At 40.2% G+C, this 21,618-nt stretch overlaps 1 protein-coding gene across 2 annotated transcripts in view; it reads left to right on the forward strand.

Moving 5' to 3' along the window:
- LEF1 (lymphoid enhancer binding factor 1) overlaps positions 1 to 21,618 on the forward strand; it is a 149,287-nt gene that overhangs the window by 2,323 nt on the left and 125,346 nt on the right. Inside the window, exons 2-3 of one of the 2 annotated variants that reach the window (XM_063919132.1) lie at positions 14,227 to 14,271; positions 15,357 to 15,411. In XM_063919132.1, the coding sequence (XP_063775202.1) occupies positions 14,227 to 14,271; positions 15,357 to 15,411 (100 nt within the window). The remainder of the gene's footprint in view (positions 1 to 14,226; positions 14,272 to 15,356; positions 15,412 to 21,618) is intronic. The other variant, XM_063919139.1, reaches the window with a different exon arrangement.

The raw sequence follows: 21,618 nt of genomic DNA on the forward strand, positions 1-21,618 counted from the left end.
ATCATTCTCAATTGGTCATCCTCTTATAGAATATTACCATCTTGGCCTTATCATAATAAAAACTGATTTCTAATAGGAGTGATCATGAATTGTCTCACTGTTACAGACATTTCTTCTAGTGTTTCATTTAATTTAGAATGTTCAGACAAATAACTGTTACCCACAGTCAGTAAATTCACTGACAGTTAAAAGTCACATTTTTGTCTGTCAACAGATAAACAAAGTAGCAATCATGGCAAATATGACATTTGCTGGACATTACACAACTACACATGTACCATAGTAACATTGAGGTCTGGATAGAGCTGGTAACCCTTTGCTGTGTTCTAGATTACTCTTTATTTTACACATTAATGTTACATACAAATGTGTCAGTGAAATTAGCCTTAAAATTTGACAGATAAATAACATTGGGTTGGCAAATAACTATACTGGGTTGGCAACAAAGAGCTAATACTAGTCTTTTAAGTATGCAATACATATGAATAATGTGCTCTGTTCCATGTTCTGTATACTTACTGCATTTAGACAGTTAGCACATATTTATCTAATTTTGTAAGTAAAATGTGACAATACATTTGTGTAAGTAAAGGAAATGAGAACAGGATGCTACAGTTGGCAACAGCTGTGCAATTTATAGGTAGCAAGTAATCTCGCATGAGGGTCAGACCCTACTGTTACCTCTTGGTGATGGTGGTGGGGGGGGGGGTATGAGAGAATGGGGCATCATTTTATGGAATGCTAAGATCTCTGCATCACTTTTTTATTTATTAATGTCTACAATCACATCCCTGGCTTATATCCGGTACCCCATCACTACTTTGTGACTCGTCTTACAATGACGCAACACACTGTCCATTTCCTCTATTAGAGCAGCATGTCATAAGTCTATGAGCACCTCCATTGTTTTTCTTGAAGAATCCCAAGCCTCTTTTGCAGGATATCTGTATGCACCCAGATAATCCATCCCATGAGAGGCTTTGTCATCTTTGCCATAGGCTGTCACAATGAGCCTTCCTATTATATAAATAGATATTATTCCAGAAAGTTACAATTACTGACAGAAAGTTAATGAATAGAGTAAGTAGTGGTGGACATGAGCTCTCCATGTTTTGTATAGGTCTTTCCAATATGTACTTTTATAATACTATTTGGTGCTACAAGTTTTACATGTCATATAGCGGCATCAGAAATACCTGACATTTTTTTACAAAATGGTCCTGTTTTCAGTACAGATTTAACGTTTCTGAACCAAAACATAATACCTTTCCAGACCTGATAAATATGATAATCAGTATATTCAGAACATAATGTGTTCCGGGCCCTGTGAGAACTCCTAATGGGAGCAATACTTATGGACACTCAAATTGCAGAGCAACATAAGTTTATCATATATAAATTGCTAATTGCTGCATTACATTTTCAAATCACATGAAATAAAAAGCTCATTGGATTCCAAGGAACTGAAATGGCAGCATAGAGCCTATTTTATTAACTGGAGTCTCTGTTATCTTTTGAAGCTCTGTGTCTGCTTTCTTTTGCCTGTATGTAAACTTTTCTTAGCCTATCTAATCTAAGATTAACCCCTGTAATGATATAGTCATGCCTTGGCCCTTTGAATTTTGTTTACCTCGACCCATTCAAGGAAAGTGTAAAACCCTTATAACCCCACCAGAACATCAAGCTGTGTCTAGTGTATACATATATGTAGGGAATAGCTAATTATCCAAGTGGTAATTGAATAAACAGCTTTCACTTTTTATGGGCAATAGTATAACCCCTCCCTCCCTCTGTGTGGAACTGTGACAGCACAAAACAACAACAGCCAGACATCACAGGGCTATGTCCAGACATGGAGAGAAAGTTCACAGAAGTCTCGTGCCCTCCTGTGAAGTTAAATGAGCCAAACATATGTCTCAAAATCTATTTTTTTAAATTAGGACTTATACTTCTTACAATGTATCGTATCAAGCAATATACTAAAATACATGCTGATTACACAAAATGCTGACAGGATATGTAACCGTTTCCTTTGTATTTATTTAGCTTTATTTAAAATACAATTTCTGTACAAACAAACTATTAAACTGCTATTTTCTATATACAATACCCTTTAAATCTGATAAATACTGAATAACAGGATAATTAAATGTATAGATAGTATTATGCAAATCAAATGCAAATGATTAATCATCCTTTTTATACTCTCTGAATAGAGAACAATAAAGCCCAAGTGTAGAATATCTAAACGTTATATGTGTTATATTGGTGCATACGTTAGTCACTGGGTAGCAACAGTTCATTCCATATGCTGTAAGCTTTAAAATAGGGATTGAACTGCAGCGTAAACAAGGATCATGTATGATAATTGTTCATTTACATTTATCTACAAATGAAGTGTCAGTCAGCGGGAGCTTCAGAAACGCACCATGTTCTGATGATGCATGGTATAATTGTGTAGTAAATAAAATCAATCTATAGGACTTTCTTTTACATTTATACCTTTAGATGCCAAAAAAAATTTTAATATCATTTACATGGCTCTGTTTTAATAATGTAAATGAATAGATAAACTCATAACTTATAGTTGATAGTGTATTCATATACTTTATATTATTACATAATATAAGGTATGCATTATTGACCTTTGATATATTACCCTATATTGGAGATATTTTAATCGGTAGATAAATGTTAACCATTTTTGTGTTAGGTACAGTTCCCATATGATGCAGATCTTTCGGTCGAATCACCATTCCTTGCTAAAAGACAACTCTTATTTTCACATTTGGCATGAATCATAGACATTTCCTATGTGTCACATTTCATCTATGTGTTACATTTCATCTGTGTCACACACATGTTAGGCAAGTTACAGGTGTAACATGATGGACTACACTTAATGATGGGCATATTGCCATATTTTGCAAATTAGCACTCAGAAATATTGTATGTGCGTATTTGATCTAGGATAGCAGTATTATCTAGAACCTAAATGGCAATGTGTTTTTATAAGCCAGCTAGATTTCTAATAAAGAAATGTTAGCGTCTGTCAAAGTAAATAAATGAGACAAGTCAATGAAGGTTGGATTGATTGCCAAATATCTGATTATATCAAAGTAAATGTAGTAAAATGCGATTGCTGGATCAAGTAAAATATTATCTTCCATGTATAAGTGGAAACCTGATGCCATTGAGTGCATAGAGTAAGTATTGTGACAGAAGGAGGACAGTGCTAGCCAACATTTCAAACATTATCATAGTAAGACGTCTTTGGTAGTAAGTATAAACCATCATGACTGTATTATATCTTCCTCACATACAATGTTTGTATGAATGTCCCACGAACATGATACACACCTAAATAAAGCTCTACATGGTTAATGCAGCCTGTTCATTTAATCCCAGGTTGCTGATGGTTTTTGGGAGATTATGTCCAACACCCATACTCTAGCGCAGGCCTCCCATTTGGTGGGCTACTAGTGTCCTTAAATCTGCCTTGGTTTTTACAATTTATTGGCAGCTTAAATGCAGATTTTTATTATGATGGAGTTGGAATCATGTTATTCTTATACTGTTTCCTGGTCTATGCTGGTCCTGGAATAAGAAATATTATACACATTATCTAAAACAGTATCAGAATTGTAACTAATAATTACATCAATACATCGGTGACAGGTTGTATTAAACCTTAGCATTCCTCTAGTCTGCTAAGTATGACACACTTAATGTATTGGAAATTCACAACATTTAAGTATTTTAATATTACAGCATAACATGTCTGACTAAGTAGCTTTGATTTCAGTTTGTTAGAAGGCTGATTGCATGCATTTAATTTAGGTGGATATAATTGTGGGCAAGCTCAAACACAATAATGCCTTTTACATATATTTATGCAGGCCTTACAGCAGAACCCATTTCCCCTGGTGCCTAATGGTCTGCTTGTATTCTTACTACACTTTTTTAAGATGTTGTAACATGATTTGAATCGACTAATGAAAGGGGATTTTATTTTTTAATGCTAACCTCCCAGGGGCCAAGCCTGATGCATTGCCCAGGGTGCAAACTGGCCACGTGGGTGGCCATATTGGATAGTAACATGCTGGCACATTGCATGCACATACAGTATATGTATTTTTCCCCATATACAGAGTTGTAAGTATATTGCTGTGTGCCTGCATATGCACCAGCTTATATTAGATGTACAATATACCTCTGAAAACAGGCACATTTTCTTTTCTGTCCAACTCTCTATAGCCCACAATTGCACCCACATGTCCTCACTCAACTTTACCTACATGAGAGCTCTCTGTTACAGTCCTTTACACCTAATCAGTTATAAGTGCAGATTCAATTGTGCATTTATGTTCAGCTCTTCCGTACTTGTGTCTGGTCAGCTTCAGAACGGATTGGCTTGACCAAAAGGCATAGCTGTAAATCCACTTCTTGCCCATTGTTTGCAGCTTGTGACAAATTAAATAATTAATAAAAGGGGGGAGGATGTGCCAAACCTTGGAGAGAGAGATACAGTGGAGAGAGATAAACTACCAACCAGTTAGCTCCTGACCATAATTTATAAAACAGCCTGTAGTAGGAGAGATAGGAGCTGATTGGCTGGTACTTAGGGGAGGTTTATCAAAGCTTGAAGAGAGATATAGTGGAGAGAGATCACTAACCAATCAGCTCTTAATTGTCATTTTACAGGCTGCGTTTGAAAAATGACAGGAGCTGATTGATTGGTTGGTACTTTATCTCACTCCAATCTTTGATAAATCTCCCCCTTTATTATTATTATTATTATTATCCTTTATTTATATGGCGCCACAAAGGTTCCGCAGCGCCCAATTACAGAGTACATAAACAAATAATCAAACAGGAAAACAGCAACTTACAGTTGACGACAATATAGGACAAGTACAGGGTAAATAAACATAGCTACACCAGCAGATGACACTGGAATAAGTATCAGGTGGCAGAAGACTGCTGGATTTGGTGCAGCTGAAGATTATTAAAGTAAGAAAAGAGTAAGCACATGAGGGAAGAGGGCCCTGCTCGTGAGAGCTTACATTCTAAAGGGGAGGGGTAGACAGACAGGAGTGAGACAGATGGGGTACATAGAGAGCGTGGAACAGAGGTTTAGGATGAGATTTGGCTGGGTTTGGTGAAGAAGTGGGTCTTGAGAGCCCGTTTGAAGTTTTGTAGAGAGGTGGAGAGTCTGAGGGGGAGAGGTAGGGAATTCCAGAGAAGTGGTGCAGCACGTGAAAAATCTTGGAGGTAGGAGTAGGAGGAATTAATCCGTAGGCAGGAGAGTTGGCGAGCATTAGCAGAGCGAAGAGGACGGGTGGGAGTGTAAAGCGAGATAAGATCAGAGATGTAGATGGGAGAGGAGTGGGTGAGGGCTTTGTAAGCAAGTGTGAGAAGCTTGAAATGGATTCTGAAAGGGAAGGGGAGCCAGTGGAGGTCTAGTAAGAGAGGAGAGGTGGACGTAGTGCGTTTGGTGAGGAAAATGAGCCGGGCAGCAGCATTGAGGATAGATTGGAGTGGAGAAAGGTATTTGTCAGGAATGCCAGTCAGGAGGAGATTACAGTAGTCCAGTCTGGAGATGACCAGTGAGTGGATAAAAGTCTTAGTAGCATCCTGGGTCAGAAAGGGTCTGATCCTGGAAATATTTTTTAGATGAAAACGGCAGGTTTGTGAGAGGTGCTGAATGTGTGGTTTGAAGGAGAGGGAGAAGTCAAGGATTACTCCAAGACAGCGTACTTGGGGGCTAGAGGAGATAGTCGTGCCATCCAGGGGCGGATCCAGAAAAAAATTACAGGGGGGGCACCATAAGGGACGTGGCTTCGTTGGAATGGGCGTGGCTTCGTTTGAATGGGCGTGGTATTGCAGGAAAAGACTACCTTATACCCCAGTTTTGCAACCTGCACGCCCAGACGTTGGCCACCACAGGAAAGAAAAATAATCCTGATTCATGCCCCTTACATTATTTGTCATTTTTCCTCCTTATAGTAATGCCCAGTATACATTATTCCACATACTGCAATGGCCCTTAGACATTATTCCACACACAATAATGCACATGACACAATATGCACACACTGTAATGCCCCCGACACATTATGCCACACACCGTAATGCCTGTGACACATTATGACAGGAATCGCAATGCCCGTTATACATTATGCTACACACTGCAATGCCCCTGATACATTATAGCACATACAATGTCTGTGACACAGTATGACACACACTGCAATGTCCGTGATACATTATACCACACACTGCAATGCCCGATACATTATAGCACATACAATGCCTGTGACACATTATGCCACACACTGTAATGACCTTGAGACATTATACCACAATGCCCGTGATATAGTATACCATACACCGTAATGCCTGTGACACATACCGCAATGCCCGTTATACCCTATGCCACACACCGCAATGCCCGTTATATATTATGCCACACTGCAATGACCCTGAGACATACCACATACCACAATGCCCGTGATATAGTATACCACACACCGTAATGCCTGACACATTATGACACACACCGCAATGTCCGTGATACATTATGCCACACACTGCAATGACCCTGAGACATTATACCACATATCACAATGCCAGCGATATAGTATACCATACACCGTAATGCCTGTGACACATTATGACACACACCGCAATGTCCGTGATACATTATGCCACACACCGTAATGCCCATTACACATTAAGTCCTACAGTAAGGCTTCTAATTACTTTTCAAATACCTGCTCGTTGTCAGGGGTTTCATGCACTGGGTGTCATGCTCGTTGCCAGGGGTTTCATGCTCTTGGTTCCATGCACGGTGCCAGGGGTTTTCATGCTCAGGGTGTCATGCTCGTTGCCAGGGGTTTCATGCACTGGGTGTCATGCTCGTTGCCAGGGGTTTCATGCACTGGGTGTCATGCTCGTTGCCAGGGGTTTCATGCACTGGGTGCCATGCTCGTTGCTAGGAGGTAGTCCTTGTTGCTAGGGCTGTGCTCCCAGTGCCACATATGTCCCCAGTGCCAGATATTCCCCCACGGTGCCAGGTACTCACATGCCCCCAGTGCCAAATATAGCCCCCCCCCATGTGCCAGGTACACATATACCCCCAGTGCCAGATATTCCCAGACAGTGCCACATATGCCCCCAGTGCCAGATATCGCCCCCCCCCCCAGTGCTATATATGCCCCCAGTGCCACATATGCCCCAGTGCCAGATATTCCCCCCCCCAGTGCCACATATGCCCCCAGTGCCAGACAATGCCCCAGTGCCAGATATCCCCCCAGTGCCAGATATTCCCCCCAGTGCCAGATATCCCCCCCCCAGTGCCACATATGCCCCCAGTGCCAGATACCCCCCCAGTGCCAGATATGCCCCCAGTGCCAGATATTCCCCCCAGTGCCATATATGTCCCCAGTGCCAGATATTCTCCCCCCCCCTCCCTGCCAAATATGCCCCCAGTGCCAGATATTCCCCCCCAGTGCGTGCGTCCCCCGTCCCCCCCCTTCCTCCGCCGCCGCCGCTGCTCCCCCCGCTCCCCTGCTGTTAGGAGGGACACGGAGGGCACAGTGCACGCCTCCCTGTGTCCCTCCTGTGTCTCCGGCGGCCGCGGGTCACTGTAATAAAGGAAGTGCTCACGAACGGCACTTCCTTTATGAGACCCGCGGCCGCCGGAGACCCAGGAGGGACACAGGAGAGGCGCGCACTGTGCCCTCCGTGTCCCTCCTAACAGCAGGGGACGAAACGAGACCGCAGACTGACATGCGGACGCTCGTCCGCATGTCAGTCTGCACTAAAAATGACAGGGGGGGCACGTGCCTTGGTGCCCCCCCCCTAAATCCGCCACTGGTGCCATCAATAGATAATGAGATTGTAGGAGGTGAGGTTATGCATGAGGGAGGGAAGATGATCAGCTCGGTCTTAGACATGTTAAGTTTAAGAAAGCGCTGGGACATCCAGGAAGAGATAGCAGAGAGACAGTTGGAAATACGAGTGAGGAGAGTAGGGGAGAGGTCTGGAGAGGAAAGATAGATTTGAGTGTCATCAGCATAGAAATGATATTGGAAACCAAAAGAACTAATGAGCTTACCTAGGGAGGACGTATAGAGAGAGAAGAGAAGAGGACCAAGGACAGAACCTTGGGGTACCCCTACAGTTAGTGGAAGTGAGGGGGAGGTGGAGTCATGAGAGGAGACAGAGAATGAACGGTCAGAAAGGTAGGACGACAACCAAGAGAGGGCAGTGTCACGCAGACCAATGGAGTGAAGGATTTGCAGTAGGAGAGGATGGTCCACAGTGTCAAAAGCAGCAGAGAGATCAAGTAGAGTAAGTAGAGAGTAGTGTCCCTTAGATTTAGCAGCATGGAGATCATTGCATACTTTTGTAAGGGCAGTTTCAGTGGAGTGGAGAGGACGGAAGCCAGATTGGAATGGGTCAAGCAGTGAGTGTGAGGAAAGAAAGGAAGTAAGGCGGTTGTAGACAATACGCTCAAGGAGTTTGGAGGCAAAAGGGAGGAGAGAGATGGGTCGGTAGTTGGAGAGAGTGTTTGGATCAAGGGTAGGTTTTTTAAGAATAGGAGAGATGAGTGCGTGCTTGAAGGCAGAGGGGACAGTGCCTGATGAGAGGGAGAGATTGAGAAGGTGGGAAAGATGGGAACAAGCAGAAGAAGAGAGGTGGCGGAGGAGGCGGGAGGGGATAGGGTCAAGTGGGGAGGTGGTGAGGGGACAGGAACGAATGAGGGCCATGACTTCCTCTCCAGATGCATGGGAGAAAGATGACAGAGTTGGTGCGAGGGATGGGGAGGGTTGGTAAGGGATGGGAGAAGGCTGGTTACTGATGGTCTGGTGTGATGTGATGTCCTGATGTATGGAGTCAATTTTGGATGTGAAGTAAGTGGCAAAGTCAAGAGCAGAGAGTGAGGAAGGGAGACGAGGTGGAGGTGGGCAGAGGAGTGAGTTGAGAGTGGCAAAGAGGCGCCGGGGGTTGGAAGACTGGGAGGAGATGAGGTTCTTGAAGTATGACTGTTTAGCAAGAGAAAGGGCAGCACTGAAGGATGAGAGCATAAGTTTGAAATGGAGGAAGTCTGCCTTAGAGCATGATTTCCTCCAGTGTCGCTCAGCAGTACGTGAGCATTTTTGCAGATATCTGGTGCATTTGGTGTGCCAGGGTTGAGGTATTAATTTGCGAGGGTGAATAGTGGTTGGTGGAGCAACAGAGTCAAGAGCAGAAGTAAGGGAAGCATTGTATGTGGAAGTGGCTTGTTCAGGGCATGAGCGAGAGAGAATAGGAGAGAGAAGTGAGTCAAACAGGGAGGAAAGGAATGTGGTGTCAATAGCTTCAATGTTACGCTTAGTGATGGTAGCCTTAGGAGGTAGAGATGGGGAAGTCGAGAGAGATAGGTTAAAGGAGAGCAGGTGGTGGTCAGAGAGGGGAAATGGGGAGTTGGAAAAATCAGATATATCACAGCGGTGAGTGAAGACCAGATCCAGTGAGCTCCCATTCACATGGGAGGGTGAGGAGGTCCACTGGGAGAGACCAAGTGAAGAGGTGAGGTTAAGGAGTTTAGAGGCAGGGGATTGTGTGGGGATGTCAATAGGGATGTTGAAATCGCCTAGGATAATGGTGGGAATGTCAGAAGAGAGGAAGTGAGGAAGCCAGGAAGCAAAGTTGTCGGCTCTCCAATGTTTTATACATCTCCCCCTAGATGTTGATCAATTCAATTCAAAGTAGACAGAAAAAGTCTGTTTTGACTAAAGAAATTAATTAGGTTTGGTGGATGTGAGTAGTGAAGATTGATCATGGTTTACAAGTATGCCCAAATCACCATTCAAAATCATGTTTTATAGATAATTTCTTTCATGTCCTATCATTATTTTATAACCAAAGGATTAAGCATCACTTAATTCTTTACTCTTATTAGTCAAACTGCTACTAGACTGAGCAAGATAACAACTCCTTGGTGTCTATATGAGTTATATCACAGGTATACAGATTTGCTCCATGTATACTTACAGGGTAACCTTTTTTATCTGATGCCAATAAAAATGTCAAATGGCTATGTTTTCTCTCATTACCAGATGCATAAAACATTAGGAATTCCTGACATATATCCTTTCAAATATTGTGTTTTTAACACAAGGTCATTTGGAAATGTCCACTTATCAGACATATATATTCATGACATATATGCAGCTATCTGTACCTTGCTTAACACTTCATTTCAATTTATTTCAGGCTACAAAGTATATCCTGTAATAAATATGAAGTCAAAAGCCACAGTTAACGAAAACTAAAACACAACTGAAAGGATAGTATTTATTTGCACACATCTGGGACTACCAACAGCCAGGAAGTGAATTAATGAACAGATACAAACTCTGTAATTGCTGTCAGATGGTAGTACCGTTCGTTTAGTAAACATATATCTTATACCTGGCTTCAGTACAGGAAGGAAATGCATCATTAATAGGACATTTTCATTGATAGGGTCTATGCTACTTATATATACATCTGTATGTGTTTTTTCTCTTTATGTTTGATGCGGACACCAGTGCCAGTCCAAGCTTCAGTATGACAAATAGTAAGAGGTGCCAAAATGACTGGTTAATATATATATATATATATATATATAATTTTACGTTTACATAATATATACTACAGTTTGCTGAGTTACCTTGTAATGTAGCTTATGCTCTATAATTACTTAGCACATTAGTTCCTCCTCTCATGTGGCATCAGCACATGTTTTACATTGGCTGTAGCCTTTACCCATTCTCTGACATCAGTAGAAGTCTACCAAAAAGAAAACAAAAAAGAAAGGTAGTTCTGTGGTGCACTTAGTCGATGAATTTAACAGTTTTATTTTTATTATTAAAACGTAACTTTTATTGGTATCATAAAATATATACTCTTCCCACTTGTCTATAAAAAAGCGAAATATTAAAATGTAGAGATAGAAAGAAATGAAATAATAAAATCTGGCGTTAGAGCACCCGATATTTCTCCTGTACTTATTAAATATTCGATCCAAATACCGATAGTATTAATGTGTCTGACCTATAATGATATATTAATTAAAATACTCTAAATATATCCTAAAGTGATCTATTAGTCGTGTCCTCCCACCTCTTATAAACCAATCCGAATGTGTGGTTATGAGGTAATTACAGGAAGGGTATATATAGATCACTCAATATTGAGTGGATAATATGCAGTACAGTTTAGTTGTCCTTTCAATTCAGTGATGTGTTTCCTCATGCAATGCTATGAGGTTGATACAATGTATTATGTTCAATCATTCACTGTTGCAAACTGACTGAGCGGATCACTGTAGCAGTATTGTGACGAATGGGCTGTTCACTCACTCCTCTTATGCCTTGATCTAGAGCATATTCCCAAATCAGTACATCTGTAATAATAATGTGCTGTGGTATGATAATACGGGGTTATCCCATTCGCAGTTCCTGCCTAAATGTGATCTTAGAGTGTGTATTGTCCCTTGGTGTTTGATAATTGGAGCTCGTGTAGGACTGCAGAGACTTAATTTATAAGTATACAGTCCTACATAGGACACTCGCAGACGTGTTAATAGTAATGTTATGTCAGTTTAAATATCAAATCTTTCCTCTATATAACTGTGACGTGTATGGTCCCAATCCGCGGATTGGGACCATACACGTCACAGTTATATAGAGGAAAGATTTGATATTTAAACTGACATAACATTACTATTAACACGTCTGCGAGTGTCCTATGTAGGACTGTATACTTATAAATTAAGTCTCTGCAGTCCTACACGAGCTCCAATTATCAAACACCAAGGGACAATACACACTCTAAGATCACATTTAGGCAGGAACTGCGAATGGGATAACCCCGTATTATCATACCACAGCACATTATTATTACAGATGTACTGATTTGGGAATATGCTCTAGATCAAGGCATAAGAGGAGTGAGTGAACAGCCCATTCGTCACAATACTGCTACAGTGATCCGCTCAGTCAGTTTGCAACAGTGAATGATTGAACATAATACATTGTATCAACCTCATAGCATTGCATGAGGAAACACATCACTGAATTGAAAGGACAACTAAACTGTACTGCATATTATCCACTCAATATTGAGTGATCTATATATACCCTTCCTGTAATTACCTCATAACCACACATTCGGATTGGTTTATAAGAGGTGGGAGGACACGACTAATAGATCACTTTAGGATATATTTAGAGTATTTTAATTAATATATCATTATAGGTCAGACACATTAATACTATCGGTATTTGGATCGAATATTTAATAAGTACAGGAGAAATATCGGGTGCTCTAACGCCAGATTTTATTATTTCATTTCTTTCTATCTCTACATTTTAATATTTCGCTTTTTTATAGACAAGTGGGAAGAGTATATATTTTATGATACCAATAAAAGTTACGTTTTAATAATAAAAATAAAACTGTTAAATTCATCGACTAAGTGCACCACAGAACTACCTTTCTTTTTTGTTTTCTTTTTGGTAAAATACTGGTTCTAGGTAGCGGGTAGCACATCCCCCCCTTTAGACACATCTAGAAATTAATACAATAGATGGGGATATAGTCGTATGGTACCTGTGCGGAAATCTCTGTTTTTTCTATCAGTAGAAGTCTGTCTGCTGGAGCAAGAATGGTTTGGGCCTTCCCTGGGTGTACATTATCCCTTTGTTGGGGATATTATTAGATGACAACTCCAAAAATTATGTTTGAAAGAAAATACTACCCCTATATGTGTAAAAGTGTAGCCTTCTGCCATTCTGCTTACAGTAAGAGTGACTTTAACCCTATATGTTTTCTTGAAGACTAGTTTAGCTTCCATGCCTATATAACATAGACTGGTCTAGTCACATCTGTAAGTAAGCACTATGCTGTTCTCATCATTTACAATTCACAGACTGCTTCTTAAAGAGTGAAACGTGTTCTGCTTGCTACTGTTAGGCCATAGCTGGAGATAGATGGGGATGTACAGGTTTTTATTATTATTATTATTATTATTATTATCCTTTATTTATGGCGCCACAAGGGTTCCGCAGCGCCCAATTACAGAGTACATATGCACATAATCAAAACAGGAAAACAGTGACGTACAGTTGATGACAATTGTTTTGCTGAGATCCAGGTTTAAAGTCCAGCTGGAAATTAGATTAGCCATCTATACCCAATGAATATAGTGAAAAGTGAATTAGCACCTTTCTCTATCTGTATCCTTTGTTAGTTATCGGTTGCTGTGAGTAGAAACTGAGTTTCTGTTAGTTTTTAAGTATTAGATGCTCTGCAGCAAATGGTAACAGGTATCATCAGATTTAGGTTGATATAAAGATATGATAATAAATTATGAGTATGCCAACTATTTTGTGTGAGAAAGAAAGGAAAAGCTATAGTAAGAAAGGAACTACTGGATATATAGTATAAGGTTATAGTACTGTAAAGGTATACAGGTAACAATGTTGAAAAATATAACACTATCTAAAGTCCATAATTATCAAAAGATTTTGACCTAAAGCATTTTATTTACATCCTAGTTTTAACATCATGGAATATGCATGTCACATCTCTAGCTTTCATTAGTGGCACATGCCGCAGGTACTTTATAAAGTGCAAAAATAAATTGGGACCTGGCTGCCGTCACTGTACAAATCGATTTACAGAACATCAGGCATTTACCAGGGTGTACAGAGTGAGATGACAGCATTTGCCAGAGAACAGGAGTTTGCAGAGGGGGCTCCAGGCAGGGGTGGCGCACTGGTGCATATAGTTCTGCAGGGCAGTGAAGAAATTATATTTGCATATGCAAAAGATAGAATATGAAAATAGGATACAGGGATAGAGAAGATCATTTTATGGGGCTTTTTCATTCTATTTAATTTTATATTTTGTTCTTCGGGTCTCGTCTTATACATTTAGTAAGAGTGGGTCCATGGTGCAGTTCTGTGGAGTAGTGTTCTCCAGGTACACTCTGAGCAATGTGATTAAAAGCTTTACAAAAGCAAACTTGACAGTTGCACTATAGACATAATTACTTTATTAAAGCTAAACCCGAATACCTTGTTATAGGGAGGGTGGTACTGAGGTAGGAATATAGATTTGATGTGACAATTACAGTTCTGCAGAGTGTGCCTCTACAAATTTGTCTTCCTTCTCTCCCACACCAAGGTGCAATTCTGGTTTGCAGAGGTATCTCTTAGGAATGGAGAGAAGGTGAGCACCTTGTTATGTGTTGGGAGTAACATGCAAGCACATTAGTGTTTAACAGTACATATCAGATGGGCCATGTAATTGACCTTCACTGATTTTCGATACACTTTTTGTAACATTTTAGCAAATTAGCATCATCCCTCACTTATGTAAAGTACAGAGATTTAGTATACATTGCACACTGTTCTTTGCCCATTCTCAACAACACCAGTAGTTATGCAAATACAGTGACACACAACTTCATATATAGCATACAAGATCAGTCAGCTTGCAGATGCTTTACATGCATTCATTGCACTTAGCACAATAAAATCTAGTTGTATAAGACTTTATATATAATTACTTGTCACAATGCAGCTACAGTATGATTAGTTTTATAATCTGTGCTTTCAATCGTTTTTGCCCATGCAAAAGATAAGCCAAATGCAGATTTGTTTGCACGTCTTTCTTTTACCGGTACTCAAAATAGCACCTAATTTTATGTCTTTGTATACTGAAATGTGACAAAAATCATTTTCATTATGCCACACCCAAATAACGCTTTATAGACTAGATAGGAAAGTAGCAGCCATTGGAAACAGTTTAGACTTTTTTCTATGCACTCTGTCATGTATGGTAATTTGTAAACCCAACATATAGCTGTCTTTTAAAAAATATATCTAATCAGAAAGTATATATATATATATATATATATATGTATGTATGTATGTATATATATATATATATATATAGTGTTGACAGCAGAAAATCGGCATTGATGATGTTGACATGGTTAAAATGACGACATTAGTGCCGACGCCTGCAACATGTCAACATTGACAGAATGTCCACATTTTAATATTGGTGTTTCCATTAAGCTTATAGTTAAGATTAGGGTTAGCATTAGGGTTAAGTATATGACAGTAAAAAGACTGTGTTGACATTTCAACAGTGTTGACATAAAATCAGTGTTGACATGCTGAATGTCAACACAATCAAGAAAGGCTGCACTTGAGAGAGATGTATTTATTACAGTGTTAAATTAAGGTTTACAATGAATGCATATACAAATGTCATAAATATAATGCCTGGTTTTATGTATTTGTTAGATATCAAGAAGGCAAGATTCCTACCATGAAAAGTCCCGGGGGCACCCAGATGATGGTGAGTCAAACTATTTCTCTTTAAGCCTTGAATTTACTATAACATACAATAGGTGACCTAACAATCAATATTTTAATACAGAGGGTATTTTAAGGTAGTTATATGGTATTTTAAATGATACTGCTTTGCAAACTTTAGGGCAGTTGTATTAAGCCTGGTGAAGGGATAAAGAAGTGATAAGTGCAAGGTGATAACGCACAAGCCAGTCAGCTCCTGTCATTTTTCAAACTCATAATGATTGTCTGGTGCGTTATCACCTTCCACTTATCACTGCTTTATCACTTCTTTATCCTTTCTCCAGACTTAATACATCTGCCCCTTTATTTGTTAAATGAAAACACACAAAATATAACTATTTACATTTAATCATAAACCAAATAGATAAGCATGTACTTGACATTATTTGTGTTGGAGTAACAGGGACAGTTGATAACTGCCTGAATTAGAATCTTATCTGCCAATAAGGCACAGGTGAATTTTCCTATTGGGCTCAGGGCATGGCCCAGTGGGCCGGTGCTGAGCCATGGCACTGCACACTGCAGCGTACCGGAGTTACAGTGATTGGTAAATACACTTCCTGTTGGTCTGCGGTGGCCCATATTGTGCTAGTCATTTTGTTGTGTAACATTTACTAATTAAATCAACTTTCCTCATGATATTCTGAACCAACAGTCTAACGGCTAGATGTTGTAAAATAATTAAGGATTTAGGAACCTTAGCAAGCTGTTCTCTTGTTTTTTTAACATTTAGGAGCATGATAAAGATCAGTCTATGTCATGCTTCATATGCAGGTGACCATGACAAAGAATATGATGCATTTATGGAATAAAGAATTTAAAGACATAATGAAATTTGCTTACTCATGTACCAAAGTGTGCCATTTAGGAATACATTATATTGTATGTGATACAGTTATCTCAAAGTGTACCTCAGGAAGTTTCTATTGTTCTCCATACAGAATCCAGGAAAAAACATTTCAGACAAATCTATCCCCAGATGGCAAATAAAAATCATGAAATTGTTTTTAGTTTTTAAAATGGATCTGTCACCAACATTCCATGCAGGCAGCCATTTTATGGGCTGAACAAATATTTAGTCATCTGTTTACGAGGTACATCGCGTTATACCTCTCTGAGGTATAATCCTTGGAGAGGTCATTAGTTACTAGTGAATTTATAGGTGCATTCTCATGGATGTTGGGTCTGTCTACAAAATTAGTGACATCACTTATTGTATTATATGTATTTAGCAATCTTTTTAAAGTATTGCTTTTTATTACTCAGTGAAGATGCATTTTTCTGATACAAATAACCTTATCATTCACAGAACAATATTTTTTCATGTGAATGCCTAATATAAACACCCATAAATAATTCAGAGAAAAGATGATCAGCATCAGTTATAGACTAAAATATAATTATAAAACCTTGGTGGGTTCATCCAATGGGCAGTGAGTTAGCATTCATATCCACAGGTATTTATTAAATTAATTTTACATTTTTTTTAATGCATATAAAATGTACGTATATGAGTTTGACATTAAAATAATCTTGTTTTTAGTGGGACTATACTCATTGGCTGTTTTGCTTGCATTGCTATAACATTTTTCATAAAGCCACCATGTTTTTGTTCATTTATTACAAGTTACTGCATCGAGAAGTCTACAGTGAGCTCTAAAGTGCTAGTAAAACTCAAGTAAAAACATGTTTATGTTTGATATGCGCTTTACTAGATTTAAAAATGCAAGTCTAACACCGGTGTGTATAAGGCCTTAGACAGCTGTGCCATGAAACATCAGCTGAATGGGTTAGTAAACCTGTTCCAGTGAAAACATACCTCTCAGTATAAAAACATTATTCTAGGTAATTTCAGAGGGACCTCTGATTGAACAGACAGATATTTTTTACAACATTTTTTCCTAATCAGAGAGTCTGTAAAAGCTTGTATACAAAGGCAAGCGGCCAGGCTCTGCATCTCTGAAGGAGTACTTTGGCCAAAACTAGCACTTGGAGTCAGTGGGGTACTGGCTGAAAAGGTCACTTGCTTATTAATTAAATCAGCATTAGGCACCCCATGGCTTCCCAGCTGTTGTTGAACTACAACTGCCAGCATGTTTTATCAGCATTAAGTCGGGACAGTAAAATCAAAACATAAACTAGTATATTGTAGCATATAAATCGTTTTCCAATAGATTAATAACATGTTTTCCTTCTGCTCGAAGCAAAACACCCAACTATTGCTCTAACCTGACAAAGCTGTTCCATTATAGACAAAGCTTGGGGGACACTTTATGCGGTAACTCTAAACATTTCCAAAAGCCCAAACTGTCCTTGGGGCTCTTTATTACATTTAGTGGCAATTTAAACCACATTCATCACATTCCAGAATGTAACATCTAGGGAATGTTAATATGCTGCATTATACAACTACTACTGAAGATACAAAAGTTTAATAATAATACCAGTTGTAACTACGAACTATGGCCAAACACAACAGTGAAAACAGTAATGCAACAGAAAGTGCATGCAAAATCATAATTTAATGCATGTAGAATGATAACTGGAACTGGACTTTTATTTGATTATATATTAAACAAAAAATAGAACACATTAGTAAATTGTTCTTTATCCTTGTAATTTAAGGTCAAATGTAAACAATTGGCTTTGCAACATATGGATTGTTGACAAACCTTAAGCTTTAGCTTGAATTTCTGCTGTAATCTGATGATATTTCCAGTTTACTGTGTCTTTTCCAATCTTTCCATGGAAATACAACAAAAACATTTAAAAAAACAAAAAGCTAATTTATATACTGCAGTCAAAAGAGCAATATATGAGATTGACCCCTATTGAGCTCCCATATGCCCTAGTTTGCCCAGACAGTTACTGTTCTCCAGTATAAATATGTAATTGATAAAGGTTTATTTACTTAGAATCGATGCCAGTGCAAGGTTTCATGGTGCCCTAAGAAAACCTTCAACCTACTGTGCATGCCCACTCCACGTGCCTACTTTCAAAAACATCCTGTGCCTACTTGACTTTTAAAATATATTTATTATTTCCGTAAAATAAAATAAAAAACAAAACACATCTCATGGACAGTTGTATGTCACGCCATCATTGAGCAGAATAGATACATCCTTCATTTTTGTACAAGATGTCTCAGTGGTGCCCCACAGATTCCAGCACCCTAGGCGGTTGCCTAAAGCTGCTTAATGGTCGAGTCAGCCCTGCTTGGAATTCAGACACTTGATGCACTTAGATTAACATGATTAGTGATGCATTTGACACCAAAACGACAAGATAATGTGGCTTTTAATCGACCAAGCTAACTTTCTGTGGCACATATGTCTTGATGTTTATTCACATATCTGGGTGCTCTGCTAGAGTATGTGTTAATTGCCTTTATAGACTACACTTATATCATAGTCTGAGTTTCAGTGCTGTCAATCGGCATTAATAAAGTCAAATATCAATATAATAGTGTGATGCTGCGCTTTCTCTTGTAGTGCCCAAACTACACAACATGTATGTAAAGGCGTGTTATCGTTTTTATAACAATCATTTTTAGACAGGGATTCCTTTGTTTAAAATATTCATAATATGACTTGACCATACTTTTCATTACACATATTGCCCTTGAGACATGAATGTTCTAAATAATAACGTGCATATATAAATGTGCTTTGCACAGTTGGGGCAAATAAACAGTTTGGTGGTAAAGAAATAGCCATAAGATCACTAAGTTGGAGTGACAATCAGACATTGATGTATCACACACACTGATAAAGACACAGAACTAATCCCAGCCCCTTTGTTCTGTATTTGATTAGTGTTGCCTTCTAGTAACAGGCCCCAGCTGCCCTCTGCCCAGGAGGCAAGACGCCATTCAGATCTGTTTCATTTTATCACAGTCACACAATTTGGCTTTTATACAGCAGCAGCTGCCATATAAATTACACCAGGATTGTGAGCAATGGCTGCAAAGGACCATGGTAGCTGTAGTTCAACCACAAATGATGAAGCATAGCGGTTAATGCTTAGCATACATAAACTGTGAAAATTATGTTTTCTATCTGGATTTTTTTTTTGCATGGTAAAAATGTACATATAAAATGGTCTTGCTATGACGGACGAAATACCATGCACATCAAAACGAACTATTACTGCATATACCTCGCTATAACCAATATTCTACCACATATCCATTATATCTCTACATAGCCTCTCATGGCACCTGATAACCAATAGGGACCATGTAACATAACATTCCACTAGGTAACCAATATGCCCCATAAAGCCAACATACCTCCATATAGACTCACATGCCACTAGGGTGGCCAATCCCAGGATTAGGATCGGCGGGATCCCGGACTAAAATTGGCCGGGATTCAATCCCGGGATTGGAGCGTCATATCCCGAGGATTTCAGGATTGGCCAGCAACCTATTTTTTTATATGCCAGGCAGCATTGAGCATCCTCAGGAAGCTCAGACGCTGCCCGGCTCACCCTGCTCACCTCGCCCGTGGCTGCGCACTGTGCAGCGTGATGTGAAGTCAGAGATCACGCTGTGCAGCCAGCCGCTCTCCCACCCGCTTGATCGCCCCGCCGCCCTGCACTGGCCGCCCACCAGAACACCCAGGATGTGTGTGTGTGTGTGTGTGTGTGTGTGTGTGTGTGTGTGTGTGTGTGTGTGTGTGTGTGTCCCACCCGTCCATATTGCTGTGAGTTATCTGGGCTGGTCAGGGCAGAGGGGGGGAGACAGATTGAAAAGCAACCAATCCCGGGTATACCGTGAATCCTGGGATTGATAACTTTTCAATCCCGATTCCCGGGATTGAAAAACTGGCACGGAATTGGCCACCATACATGCCACTATAGAGCCAACATGTCCATATAGCCTCATGTGTCACTAATTGTCACATTTCTCAACCATTTATTTTCCCATGCCCTCGATATACTGTATGATTTAGGAGACAGTTTATCACCATGTGAATTAATAAAATCGACCCAATCCACACTGCGATAACTACATCGTACGGATGTACCAATTATTGCCTGCAGGGACAGTGCTTGCAAGCAATCCCTGTCCCTGCAAGTGCCCTCTGCAGCATTATCGAGGTATTTTTCATAAAAAAATACCCCGATGTCCTGCGGTGCATCTGTCACCATAGCCAACATCGCCACTACCGCTGCTGGGTCAAACCCCCCATCGCAACTATCCCCTCTCGCGTCGCGGACCCAGCGGTAAATATACTAACCAGTCCAGGGAGCTGGTGATTAGTGCTCCTGCATGGCTGACGGGCATCGGATCCTGTGCGCTGCTGTGACCCCTGGTGCTGTAAAGTGAGCTGCCATTTTGCAGCATCACTTTACTGCATCGGGGGACACAGCAGCGCACAGGCGTTCCCGATGACTGGCAGCCCACACGAAAAAAGCCCAGTCCCCACACTGGAGTATGGAGTAAGCGATCTAATTACTAAAAAAAAAAAAGTGACTTAAAGGGTTTGGAGCAGTTTTTCATGAAAACTACTCCAAAAGCCCTTTAATACATTTAAGTGATACTAAATAAATAATGTGATTTCACTTTTTTGTTAGTAAAAATAATGTTAATAAATAGGCCCTGTGGTCTCTTGTCCCTCCCCTCTGTGCTTCCCCCCCAACTTTTTATGCATCATCATTATTATTATTATTATTATTATTTATTTATTTATTTATATAGCCCCCAGAATATTCTGGGGGCTATATGTTGTGCTGTATAACTGGTGATTAAACAGTAATTAAACTATTCTGGATATTCCAGACATCAGTCAGTGAATATGGGGGATAATTCAGACTTGATCATAGATGTGCTAAATTTAGCACATCCACGATCATTTTCACAGACATGCTGGGGGACGCCCTCACAGGGCTAGTCTGCCCCGCATCTCTGGCTCTGCCCCCCCCCCCCCCCCCTCCGCCCCTGCACAGGTACAAAAGCATCGCATGGCGGCAATGCTTTTGTACCTGAAGAGTAGCTCCTTACCAGCGCAGCTCCTGCGCGCTGGCAGGGAGCTACTTGTCGCTCTCTGGGTCGCAGCGGCTGCATGTGCAATCCGCACGGTCTGGGCACGCCTGCATTGCCTGTACTGCGCCCCCAAAACGTCGGCCCAACGCCACCGGCCTGCCCCCTCCCACCCAGCGAACGCCTCTGCCTGTCAACAGGGCC

The sequence above is a fragment of the Pseudophryne corroboree genome, chromosome 1 (genome assembly GCF_028390025.1).
Source record: "Pseudophryne corroboree isolate aPseCor3 chromosome 1, aPseCor3.hap2, whole genome shotgun sequence".
In the NCBI taxonomy this organism is placed as follows: domain Eukaryota; kingdom Metazoa; phylum Chordata; class Amphibia; order Anura; family Myobatrachidae; genus Pseudophryne; species Pseudophryne corroboree.